At 36.3% G+C, this 12,146-nt stretch overlaps 3 protein-coding genes across 4 annotated transcripts in view; 2 read left to right on the top strand and 1 right to left on the bottom strand.

Moving 5' to 3' along the window:
* Positions 1-1,201, top strand: part of LOC142540908 (callose synthase 10-like) — a 72,305-nt gene extending 71,104 nt beyond the window's left edge. The window contains exons 50-51 of the mRNA XM_075647371.1: positions 51-233; positions 771-1,201. Coding sequence (XP_075503486.1) covers positions 51-233; positions 771-1,016 — 429 coding nt within the window. The 3' untranslated portion in view covers positions 1,017-1,201. The remainder of the gene's footprint in view (positions 1-50; positions 234-770) is intronic.
* Positions 1,202-2,022: 821 nt separating this feature from the next.
* On the bottom strand, positions 2,023-9,645 carry LOC142540907 (DNA-(apurinic or apyrimidinic site) endonuclease). Of its 2 annotated transcripts, XM_075647369.1 has the most exons (9): positions 9,294-9,645; positions 8,207-8,299; positions 7,780-7,924; positions 6,964-7,165; positions 5,968-6,046; positions 3,023-3,084; positions 2,586-2,672; positions 2,363-2,466; positions 2,023-2,266 (listed from the first exon to the last, which is right to left on the bottom strand). In XM_075647369.1, the coding sequence occupies exons 1-9, from the start codon at positions 9,531-9,533 to the stop codon at positions 2,178-2,180; spliced, it is 1,101 nt and encodes a 366-aa protein (XP_075503484.1). In that variant the 5' UTR covers positions 9,534-9,645; the 3' UTR covers positions 2,023-2,177. The 2 variants fall into 2 exon arrangements, with proteins under 2 accessions (XP_075503484.1, XP_075503485.1); XM_075647370.1 differs by lacking the exon at positions 2,023-2,266 and having other exon boundaries at positions 2,413-2,482.
* Positions 9,646-10,515: 870 nt separating this feature from the next.
* LOC142540906 (transcription factor MYBS1-like) lies at positions 10,516-12,035 on the top strand. The gene is made up of 2 exons (XM_075647368.1): positions 10,516-11,195; positions 11,406-12,035. The coding sequence occupies exons 1-2, from the start codon at positions 10,720-10,722 to the stop codon at positions 11,875-11,877; spliced, it is 948 nt and encodes a 315-aa protein (XP_075503483.1). The 5' UTR covers positions 10,516-10,719; the 3' UTR covers positions 11,878-12,035.
* The last annotated feature ends 111 nt before the right edge of the window (positions 12,036-12,146 follow it).

Below are 12,146 nucleotides of genomic sequence, written 5' to 3'. Positions count from 1 at the left end.
ATTTTACTTTCACTAAATTCAGAACAATGTCTTAATCTTCCTTTTTTCAGATATTCACATTTAGTCCTAAAAGGTCCACCAATTTCCAGTTGATGCTTCGGTTTATGCAAGGAGTTACGGCTCTGGGACTCATAATAGCCCTTTGCCTTGTCGTTCTATTCACGGAGCTATCCGTACCAGATTTGTTTGCTAGCATACTAGCGTTTATTCCTACAGGATGGCTCATTCTTTGTGTAAGTTAACATCATCAGTTCCTGCCAGTGTTTCGGCTTTTTTAAGGAATTGACCGTGCATACACTTTTCCTTGTATGCATAACCGTATCCTCTCACACACACACACACACTCTCACACAAAAACATATAAAGGAATCTCAAGGTGATCACAATGAGTTCTCTATACCATATTTGTGGTTTTCTGACTCTTTATTACTTGTTGAAATAGGCACCTTGTGTGGTTATAAATTTTAAAAATGAAAATCCAATAAATGCAGTAAGGTTGTCTATTTGATCAATTCCCAAAAATACTCCACCTTCAACATTTAATGAAGTTTTGTGCATATTACTTCAACTTGGTGCAAGTATTTCTGCTACGTCACTAACAAGCCCAGTTGTGTTGCTGTGGAAAGATATACACTAGGAAGAACAGCTTTCGTGTTCTATTTCTTTCTTTTTTTTGCCTGAGCATCTTGTTCTATTTCTTCTGTACTCTATTTTAGTGCACTTTCCTTGTGATTGCTCTCTCATTGCATTTTGCAACAAATTGTATGCAGTTGGCCATTACATGGAAGAGAGTTGTGAAGAGTTTAGGCCTTTGGGATTTTGTGAAGGAATTCGCTCGAATGTACGATGCTGGAATGGGTATAATAATCTTTGCCCCTATCGCTATACTTTCGTGGTTTCCATTCGTGTCAACATTTCAATCTCGCCTTCTGTTCAACCAAGCATTCAGTCGTGGTCTGGAGATTTCTCTCATTCTTGCTGGAAACAAAGCTAATGTTGAGGCCTCCTCTTTTTAACTTGAGCACTGTAAATTTAATTTTTTTTCCTTTCCATATTTTGTTCCTCAGTTGAATGTTGTGGGAGCTTTTATAGTCAGTAATGTTTGTTCGATATTAAATTTTGGTAGCAGATCATGTAAGCAAGTCTATTCCTGCGAAATATTATTGGTTGATTTTAAGGCAAATAATTTATTTCAATTTCATACTCGAGTCTTTCTAAATTTATGTCTCCGGAATATTTTGCACGGCTCCTTCTCTAAATTAGCCTCTTTTGACATTGTATAATTTGGTAGATGGTCGGTCCCTTTCAATTTCCAAAATGGGCATGTTTTTAATATTTATACAGTACTGTTTATATGACTTCTTCAAATTTAAATATTCCCTTATTTAAAACTATATATTTTCTGTCAAATGAGGTTAGGGATAGCTATAGCCCCGTCCTCGAATTTCATTCTTTATCTCTACATCCGTCCCGATATCTGTTTTTTCAGGTTTGGAGAATTCTCCGTACCTGAAATCTCGAGGATCAAGTCGCTATCTCCGTCTCTATTCCGTTTGAAAAATATTAATGAGACAAGATGAATGCGGGTACAAGAATTTCTTGAACCAAAATTATTATTATCTAATATGTATTAATATTATTTTTAGGACAATTCGAAAGTATAATATCCTCATACACGCCTTGAACTCGAAAAAATCGGGGATCTTCATCCTCGTTTCGGATTTTTTCTGTAGGTCTCTAAACCTTCTAAACCCATGGAGAAAATTAACATCCCTAAATGAGGTCATTAACTAAAAAAAAAAATCAAGATACAAAATTAGAAAACATGCATGTTTGAATGGGATCAAATAGTTAACTAACCTATGGAAGTCATTATTCAATTCCTTTGAATTCAGATCAGTACCATACTCACCTGGGTTGAGTCTAAATTAATAAATAAAAAATTGATTCGTGTGTAATTTCGTGTTTTAGTATCTAAATTTCAAATTAACGTATTAATAAAAAAACAATTTCACCTTAGAAGAAGTTAAAATGCATGAAATTGAAAATTAAAACTATGGTTTTGAGTTCAGTCTACGGAACCATGTCCGTTGCTTCACCGTAACTACCAAAACGATTCCACTAAATCTGCTTTGAATAGGAAATCCACCCAGAAAATCTCAACAGTTTAATGCACACTAAGAAGCACTAGTTTCTGGCAGAAGTTGAATGGCAACAGGATCAGAAAGCTCAAGAGATACGGGACAATGGTCACTCCCATAGAACCCTGTAACCAGTTAATACCAAAACAAATCAATGCCGGCGACGTAATGCCCGTTTCAGAATGTTGCCCAAGGGGTGAAATTTACTCGGTACACTTTACCTTCTAATTCAATGCCATGTCCATGCATTTCACAGGAAACAATTCTGTCGTTTAGTTTCTCTGAGACGATGAAATAATCAATCCTCATCCTTTTCCCCCGATACCTGCAGCAATGGTTAGCTGGCATGCGTGTACCAAGCACAAACTTAAGCAGCATTATATGAAATTTGTTTTTCACATGAAAACCATATGTCCCAACATTAAGAGAATATAAACTTCTTACTTGCCAATAGGGTTTCCTGACCAGGAGAACCCACGCTCTATGTCTTTATCCTTGTGTAGATACCTATACGCATCCACCAGCTTTCCCCTAGCCAAAAACAGAAGCGAAACGGATTTTCATGAAAGTACAAATGCTGGTCACAAAAAAGGACACAGCACAAAATAGTTAACCGAACCTAATCCTAAGAAGTTTCAAATCATGCAATGCAACAAATAACAAGCTCATTATCTGCTTGCATTTACGATCATCATTCTGATGTTGATGGTCAATGCTAGGATGTCTCTGTAAGGTTCGATACTATAGTGGAAAGCCAAAGATTAAACTACAAATAAGTGTTCAGATTTCATAGAGGTAAGGTAAGTGGAAAGGAAGAAAAAAAGAAAATAAATTTCATCAACAAATTACAGGAAGAAATAATGGAAAAACTTTACACATACTCTTTAAGAACGGAACCAAAACGCTTTCTCTCAGACAACGTGAATCCAGGTTGCCCACAATCCTGCATGATCAGGAAATCGATGCGAAAATATCTGTTAACTACAAAGAACGGAGAAATATCTTAAGATCCTGCAGATCTTCGCGATGGACCCATTGCTTTCTATTTTCGGAAATATATTTATAGATTATAAGAATAGGCATGAATCCAAAATATTGTTACCAATGCAAGTTAAAGAAACAATCACAGCACAAGAAAAAATCAATAAAGTTCTCGTATACACGGTCTCACATCACCTCAACATAGATATCAAATGCAACTTCACAATTGCTGACAGACATGAAGGTTGATTCATGTGTGAAAATAAACCATACAAACATACACCCAATATACATGACTGATCCCTTGGAGGTGCCATTTGGGGAGGAAGAGATTAAAAAAGCAGTTTTTGAAAGTGATGGATGCAAAGCACCGGGACCAGACGGGTTTACGATGGCCTTCTTCCAACATAATTGGGATACGGTGAAAGAGGACGTAATGAAAGTGTTCGCTGAATTTTTTGAAAATGGCATTGTCAACGGCATTACTAGCGAAACTTACATTTGCCTCATCCCGAAGAAACAAGATGTGATGAGGATCGAAGATTTTAGACCAATTAGTTTGATTACAAGCCTGTACAAAATTTTGGCAAAGGTTTTGGCTAATAGATTGAAGGTCCTGAGTTTTACCATTGCCGAGAACCAAAGTGCATTTATTAAGGGAAGACAGATCATGGATTGTTGTTTAATTGCGAATGAGGTTGTCGAGGTGTTTAGGAAAAATTAAAAAAAAGTTGGGTGTTTAAAGTTGATTTGGAGAATGCTTATGATAATGTTGATTGGAAATTTCTGGATTTTGTTTTACGAAAAAAAGGATTCGAGGAGAGATGGAGGAGGTGGATCATGGGGTGCGTTTCAAATGTTTCTTTTTCGATATTCATTAACGGAAGACCACGTGGAAAAATCAAAGGGGAAAGAGGACTTAGACAGGAAGATCCATTATCTCCTTTTCTTTTTAATCTGGTTGCTGATGGGCTAGGAAGGATGGTTGATAAGGCAAAGGAAGATGAGTCCGTAATAGGACTTGAGGTTGGTAGACAAAAAATACAAATTTCGCATATTCAATTTGCGGACGATACACTATTTTTTGCAAAGTCGGAGGATCATTTGTTGGTAATTGTGGATATTCTCAATAGCTTTGGACGTCATTCCGGATTAAGAATAAATTGGGAAAAAAGTGAATTGATGGGAGTTAATAGATCGAAAGATGAAGTTGAGGAATTAGTGGCTGCAATTGGCTGTAAAAAAGGAAGATGGCCAATTAGATATTTGGGGATTCCGTTGGGAGGTAACCCGAGGGCAATGGAATTTTGGGAACCGGTACTCTCCAAGATGACAAAAAAATTGGCAAGTTGGAAAAAATCTTTCCTATCAAGAGGAGGCCGGCTTACTTTGATCAAGGCAGTTTTGTGTGCCATGCCATCGTATTACATGTCGTTATTCACGGTACCAAATCAATTGGCACTTATGATGGAAAAAATAATGAGGAATTTCTTTTGGGATGGAGCCGATGAGGATAAGCATTGCCATGTAGTAGGATGGGAGCAAGTGTGCAAACCAAAGGATAGGGGAGGATTGGGATTGGGAAATATTCGTCTGCGAAACAGAGCACTACTTGGAAAATGGTGGTGGAGAGGGTCGGTGGAAAGAGAGACCTTATGGAAAAAGGTTATTAGCAGTCTTTATGGTTTTCAAGATAATGGATGGGATTTGGGGTTGGGGGAGAAATCGACGTTCAGAAGTCCTTGGAAATGCATTTTTCGATCATTCCCGGCTTTTCATTTGTTGGTTAGGGGGGTGTTTAGACAGGGAAACATCATTCGTTTTTGGGAGGATGAGTGGGTGGGGGAAATCTCGTTCAAAGAGCGTTTTTCTTCTTTGTTCAGTATTTCTGCTGTCATTAACAAGCCAATCACTTCTTTTGTTTCTTTCGTTGGTACAAACGACACCTTCGCAATTAGTTGGGATTTGAGTTTTAGAAGGAATTTCAATGAGACAGAGGAACGTGAGTTTGAAGCATTGTTAGGGGTCTTAGAAACAGTGAGGGTACAGCGGGGGGTGGGGGACTACACATTGTGGTTGGGGGATTCCTCGGGTTTGTTTTCTGTTAGGTCTTTCTATAACTCTTTCTTCACAACTACAAATACACGGTCTTTTCCATTCATTCGCAATATTTGGGATGTACCTGTTCCTACAAAGATTCAAGTTTTCTTGTGGTTAGTGGCATTGGGAAAATTACAGACTTGTGACTTCGTGCAAAGAAGGCAGCCATCCACTGCTTTAAGCCCGAATTGGTGTTGTCTGTGCCGAAGGAAAGAGGAAACTCAAGATCATTCTCATATAGCATTTGGGTAAAGGTGTTACAAGAAATCGGATGTCTGTGGATATTCCCGAAGAAGGCACAAGATATGCTCGTATTAAAATTTAGAACCAAGCTGGCAAGCAGGGAGAAGACACTCAAGATTTTGGTCTATGATTGTTCAGTGCACGTTTTGGTCGCTATGGTTGGAAAGAAACACAAGAATATTTGAAGATAAGCCCGAATCTCTCGAAGAAGTTTGGGAAAAAATAAAATTCAGGGTTGCAAGTTGGTCGATTGTATTGCCAGAATACAAACACCTTAAGTATCTCGGATTTGATTAGGGACTGGAAATATGTTTGGTCGTAGCATAAGTGATGTAATCTTTTATAATTACTTTAATTCGCGGATTGCTTATCCGCTATTGTAATCCTTAATATCTATTTAATAAATTAAAGTTTCTTTTCAAAAAAAAAAAAGTCTTCACACATCATTTAATGTCAAACCCCAAAGCAGACATGGGGTGAAGGCATTCAAGGCAATAATCACCTCACTGTTTGGAGGAACATAACCATTGAGCTTTGCTGTGCTGAAAAATTCCGGATGACTCACATCAATATCTTGATGACTGCACATCAGGATAAAAATTAGCGTAATAAAACAATTGCTCAGCAAGACATTCAATCTATAAAATGGTGGAATTGAGCAAATGCATGAAACTGTAAACGACTTTAAAAAATGCCAATTCTCTGACAACAAACTTTTCCAACAAATTCAATACCTGTCTCTACCCCTGGATGTATGAAAAGCCATACTGTAGAGTGATTTTGAACTAAAACTACTTAGCCAGTTGGGATCATGAAATATGTAAACTTGCAGCTCTCAAGTGTTTTTTCAGGAAAGTTGTACATTTTACATAGAATCGGTGAAATTAAGTTTAAGAAAGGCATCGGATGTCCTTCATAAATGTGCACTACTTTTTTACTTAAATTTATCTTTGAAAACAGCAGCATCCAACTGTAAATATAATTTTTACAATAGGCCACCGAGAATGTTCCAAATTATTTTTAAAGTTCAGCAATAAAACAAAATTCACATTATTTTAGCCACAAAGAATCTTTGATAGTTTCAATCACCCAATTGCGTTTTTCAACTAAATTAAAGTAATAACACTTACTATTTCGGTCCCAAATGGAAGGAATCATCACCATAGGTAAATGATTCAATAAATCAAACAAATGCTTTAATTACTGGAATAAGTTGTAGGAGAATAGCACAAGAAAAAGGTAATTTTAAATGTATTCAGGATTATAGCTGACTTCAAATATATCATGTTGAAGGCTCAAAGATGATTTTGTATCAAGATTTATAAATCATGTCATAAAACCCAATACACATCAGCCTCAAGTTGAAAAAAGTACCTGCATACCACCTTATTTTACTGCCAAAGGCAGAGAAAAAATTATAGCACAAGAGGGTAAACTGGGAAGGAAGTGAGAGAGATTGGCCAGAGTGATGAAGAAAGGAGTTAGCAAACTTTAGTACCTAACATTAAGATCACCACACCAGATAAGTGGCTTATCAGATGTTCTGAGCACAAATTCTAACATCCTCTTATCCCACTTTCTCCTCCTCTGGAATGAGGATTCCTCATCTTTCCATCCATTGTTAGGAACATATGTGTTCAATAGACGGAATGATTCAAATTCAGCCAAAATAACTCGGCCATCTTGCTCATGTTTTGAACCTAAATAACACAAACAGATTCAGAAATCAACTTCTTACCTAGCACCTAACCCCGAAATTTAGAAGCAAGAAATATATGTAACAGTCAAAATAGATCAAATGAGGTGTTGGTCCAGTCCCTCTCCAGTATATGTCGTTTCCCACCTTTCAATAAAGTTGGCTTTATCTTAAAAAAAGTATGCTACATACAGTAGAGTAACATAACAACGTTGCAGCACTATGCTGCCACTCACTCAAACACAAATTTCTACCAGTAACTAGGCTATCTTCTTATTGAAATACTATGATAGAGACCCAATGAATTTAGCATTGCAAAATGAAGACCATCAGCATGCTTTATTGTAAATTACAGGCACTTCTTTTTTACCTGTTTGATTTGTTCTCTACATATTTAATTTCGGATGATAGTACGTAAGTGCATTGTCCTTTTATTTTGACATATTTATTGTCTTAATTAGACAATTAGCAAGGAATAGGTTTACCAATAGCCGTTAGTCTTCTTATTGACATCATATCGCAAATCATGTCTAGTAGAATTCAGTTTGTTAAAAGATCTTTATTAATCAGAACAGATCTTTCATCAGAAAGAAGATTGTCACTGTAACTACGACAAACCTGCTTGATCCAGAGTGAAAGAAATCCTTTTTGGCTGAAAGCACTTTTTTATGAGCAACGCAGTTCCAGCATATTTTGAATCCGAAAGTGACCACCATATGTTATAGTTTTTAAATGGTGGATTGAGCAAGGCACGCATAATGACCTGCATCATCAATGCTTAAAATCAATCAAATAATTCAATTCCATATTTAGGACACATTGTAATCATCCTCTATTTTAAGAAAATGCCAGAGAAGGGAGAAGCTTCACCAGACATTTTTTTTTTTTTGGATAAGAAACTATTTTATTAATATCAAATATTAATGTTTACAAAGTGTAGTGGACATATTAATCACATCAAACTATAGCTGGATATTAAGGTCCAATGCATCTTGTATAGACTTTACTTCAACACAGCAGTGTAAGACAAAATATCACACTTCACCTGCTTTTCTTCGCGTGACGAGTTAGTATCATCTTTTAGCTCCGCCTGGTTTTTTGGTGCACCTTTACAACCAGCTGCAGGCATCCTAACTTCCTACCAACACTACAAAGTCAGGTGAACTTTTATCCAAGTTTCCAAGCACAAAATTGATGACAGAAAATGAACCTGAGCAGTTGGGTTCTGAGTTTGAGTTATACAGAGTGCATGATTTTTTATGAAGAGAAGAAAAAAAGCAATTCTGACCATAGAACTAGTACCATAGAAACAAATAATTTGAACTAAAAGCAACTTAAACAATTCACACGACTGAACCAGTGTCTTGTGCTGTCAAGTATGCACTTAATTACTCTGTGGCTTCAAAAGATACAAGAAGTTATGTCTAGTCATCAAGTGATTCAACTTGTGGCTAATTCAAATTTGACATGTCATCTATGGTTCTTGAATGGAACAACTGTTGGTTTATAATCCCTAGGAAGACATATATGGTTCTTGTCTGACTTCTTTTTTACTAGACCCTATCAACGTTGAGGACAAGGTCCTTCTTTACGCAAGCGAGTACTTTCAGGAGGCTAAAACCGGCAGGCAGCAACACCATAAGCAATTCATGACAGATTCTTGATCACACCAGCAGAGAAGACACCTGCAGGTTCACAAAATTAAGGATTTCGTGATCACTACCTGACTATTTCATTCCCTGATTGGTATTATAGTATTTTCATTAACATATGGAAATATGTTAGTGTCCGGACACCATTCTCTCTGGTTCTTGTTCTGATTCTTCACTCCAAAATTCTTCCAGAATTAGGGTAACCCAAATTGCCAATGTCGAGCTTAACACTTTTTAACTTAAAACAAAAGGAATAGTAAAAATTAAACTAAATATTCTCATAATATTGCCACAGATCTCAAGTAGACAGCACACCTCCACATATCCTTAAAAAAAATCACATTTTTCAAAAACGAAGAAATGTCAAACCTACATCTCAAACAGAAAACGAGAAAAAACCCATCACTCCAAAAGTCCCGAAAAATTATCCCTACTAAAAAAAAGTCCCAAGAATTATAAAAACGTAATCGCATCAATAACCTGTATTGCTATAACGTCCGGATCAACATTCAGCAAAAACTCGGATAAATCAGACAAGTTGTTCTTCATTCTGAGAAGAAGACTATTGGCGTTCCATGTCAAGAATTTTGAAGGGACCTTCTCTGTACTACATTTATTCTCCTCAACAAAGACAGAAATTTCTTCACAATCTTTCACAGATGAGAGAGTAGGTTTCTTAAAGGAGGCATCTTTCTGTACTGGCTGGAAAAATCTTTTCATTTTTTCCCGGAAAGCCAGCCCCTGCTGGCGATCGAGCTCGATTTTGGTCAAGATTGAAGCGAGGCCAGCACCCTGTTTTCTCACTTTGCATTCAACATTTATTTTTTCATTATTTTATCCTTGATTTTGTATTAAAAGTAAATAATTTTATAATGTAAGTGGATGAATTTTAAGTAACTTATCAAATTTGATTTTCATCTGTCAATCTTTATTTTTTATTTTTTGGAAATCAATGAATTTTATTGAATATTTTTTATATATGAATTTTATTGAATATTTTTTTATATGATATCGATGTTTTCTTACATAATTTAGATATTTATGTGACGAAATTAAAATCTATGTTATGCAAATTAAATAAATAAATAAAACAAGTTGATTTCCCATTTTTTGCTAATGTAACATAGGTTTATATTCACACTTTTAACTATTTTATATTAAAACTTCAAATGTCTATAAATTTTGAAATTTGAAATTTATATAATAAATTTATGCACTAAACAAATCAATAAATACAAATACATTCTCAGTGGCATAGTTACGAGTTAATCACAATTAGTCATCAAAACCTATCTATTGTGAACTGCGATAATAACTACTTTCAATTTTTTAGTTTCACCTCCCAACATTAGTATAGTTTTGATTTGTCAATTCTAATGTTATAAATTTCTAATATATGTATATATATATGTGTGTGTGTGTGTGTGTGGAGAACTATCTGTAAAACGAATCCAATCTGACTCAAATCTGAATTAGTTGTGACCAAAGCATGTGGCTCCAGAAATTGGAGGGCCAAATTCAAAAGTATGATATCAAATAATTAGTGATATATTATCTTCCATCACTTGCCAGATTTCCACAACTTTGTGTTCAAACATTTATTAAAGATAAGCAAAATTGTTGGGCTCAATCTGATAAAAAATTTAAAAAGAAACTACAATAGATGACAAATGAGGCCATCCCCTTGAGAGAGCTTAAATCATTGGTGGTCCTCTTCCCATAAATGCATTGTTGTCCCATTCTCATCCTTCACTTCACTCCACTTCTTTTTCTTATCCTGCAAACCACAGATCTATACCTTTTGTCTAAACTACACTAAAAATAATCTTGAAATTAAACACCCCAAAAAGAAAAAAAGAAAGGAAAAAAAAAACATGGATTGAATTTGTAACAAAATCAAGAAATCATGGGAGAGGAGGTGGAATATTGGAGCAGAGAAGAAGAGAAGGCCTTTGAGAATGGGATTGCAATGCATTGGATTGAAGATGAAGATGATAAGAATCCCATTTGGAATGAGATTTCTTCAATGGTTCCCACTAAAAGTATTCAGCAGTTGAAGATTCATTACAAAATCTTGGTGGAAGATGTTGCTGATATTGAAGCTGGAAATGTTCCATTGCCCAAGTACTCGGTCGAGATGATCACACCTCCTGCATTAAGGACGGCAACTAATAACTACAAGGATAGGTATCGCGAAAAAGATAAACGGTTCGCAAAATATAATCTCTCCGGAGTACTGGCAGCGAATAGTCACGACTCCACCTCGGCCTCAGCCTCGTCAGGTAAAGGAGGAGGAGGAGGAGGAGGAGTATCATCATCTTCCACCACTAGGTCGGAACAAGAACGTCGAAAAGGGATCCCGTGGACCGAAGAAGAGCACAGGTAATTCGTTTCTTGTTATGTTATATACTTGATGAGCATTGTACCGTTTTAATTTTTAAATTTCAGAATTTAACGGATTATGGTTTTTAAAGTAGGAAGTATTTTGACCATTTTGGTTCAGTTTTAATGCGCATTATTGTTATTAAGGGGAATTATAGATTGTACCTATATCATATATTGGTGATTAATAGAAAGATTATTTGACTTCAGGTTATTTTTGCTCGGATTAGACAAGTTTGGTAAAGGGGATTGGAGAAGCATTTCAAGAAACTACGTTGTTTCGAGGACACCAACACAAGTTGCAAGCCATGCTCAAAAGTACTTCATTCGTCTGAACTCTCTGAATAGAGACAGAAGGAGATCGAGTATCCATGACATAACAAGTATCAGTATGGGTGACAATATTTCATCGTCCCCTTCGGCTCAGCAACCGCCTCCGATCACCGGCCAACAACAGATGAATCCAACTTCGAATGTAATGAAACATCATAACATGCAAATTTACGGGACGGGTCATGCCCCAATGGGACATCCGGTGGCTTCGAGTGCCCACATTGCTCATCCTGCTGTAGTTGGTACTCCTGTCATGATGCCTCCGGGGCATCATCACCATCATCTTCCACCATATGTTCTTCCAGTTGCGTATCCTATGCCGCCTCCACCGCCGCCACAACACCAATAACAAACTTAATCTAACATGTCTTCATTTCTTTTGTTTCAATGGTACGTTTCCAATTATTTGCAGAAGCGGACCTGGCAGGAAGCGTCCCAAATTCCAAATGTTGTGTTTTTGTAGGTCTTTTTGAATAACAAATACATTTAATACACAGCATTCGCTGATTACTCGTGGCCCACACCTAAGGACCAATCTTATTAATAATTCAACCTACATCTCTTTTTTGTTTTTGTTTTTTAAACAAATTCCATCTCTTATTTCATAAATGTTTATTT

The sequence above is a fragment of the Primulina tabacum genome, chromosome 3 (genome assembly GCF_025594145.1).
Source record: "Primulina tabacum isolate GXHZ01 chromosome 3, ASM2559414v2, whole genome shotgun sequence".
In the NCBI taxonomy this organism is placed as follows: Eukaryota; Viridiplantae; Streptophyta; class Magnoliopsida; order Lamiales; family Gesneriaceae; genus Primulina; species Primulina tabacum.
The sequence above is the reverse complement of the archived record's forward strand: the minus strand, read 5'-3'. Positions and strand labels throughout refer to the sequence as shown.

What these genes read in the sequence shown, in the direction of transcription:
- LOC142540907 (XM_075647369.1), bottom strand. Translation starts at nt 9,533, where the DNA reads ATGAAAAGATTTTTCCAGCCAGTACAGAAAGATGCCTCCTTTAAGAAA. An exon ending in ATGTTCCTCCAAACAGTGAG is followed by an intron (nt 3,085 to 5,967) that starts GTGATTATTGCC and finishes CTGATCATGCAG; the next exon opens with GATTGTGGGCAACCTGGATT. An exon ending in TCAGGAAACCCTATTGGCAA is followed by an intron (nt 2,467 to 2,585) that starts GTAAGAAGTTTA and finishes CCATTGCTGCAG; the next exon opens with GTATCGGGGGAAAAGGATGA.
- LOC142540906 (XM_075647368.1), top strand. Translation starts at nt 10,720, where the DNA reads ATGGGAGAGGAGGTGGAATATTGGAGCAGAGAAGAAGAGAAGGCCTTT. An exon ending in TGGACCGAAGAAGAGCACAG is followed by an intron (nt 11,196 to 11,405) that starts GTAATTCGTTTC and finishes ATTTGACTTCAG; the next exon opens with GTTATTTTTGCTCGGATTAG.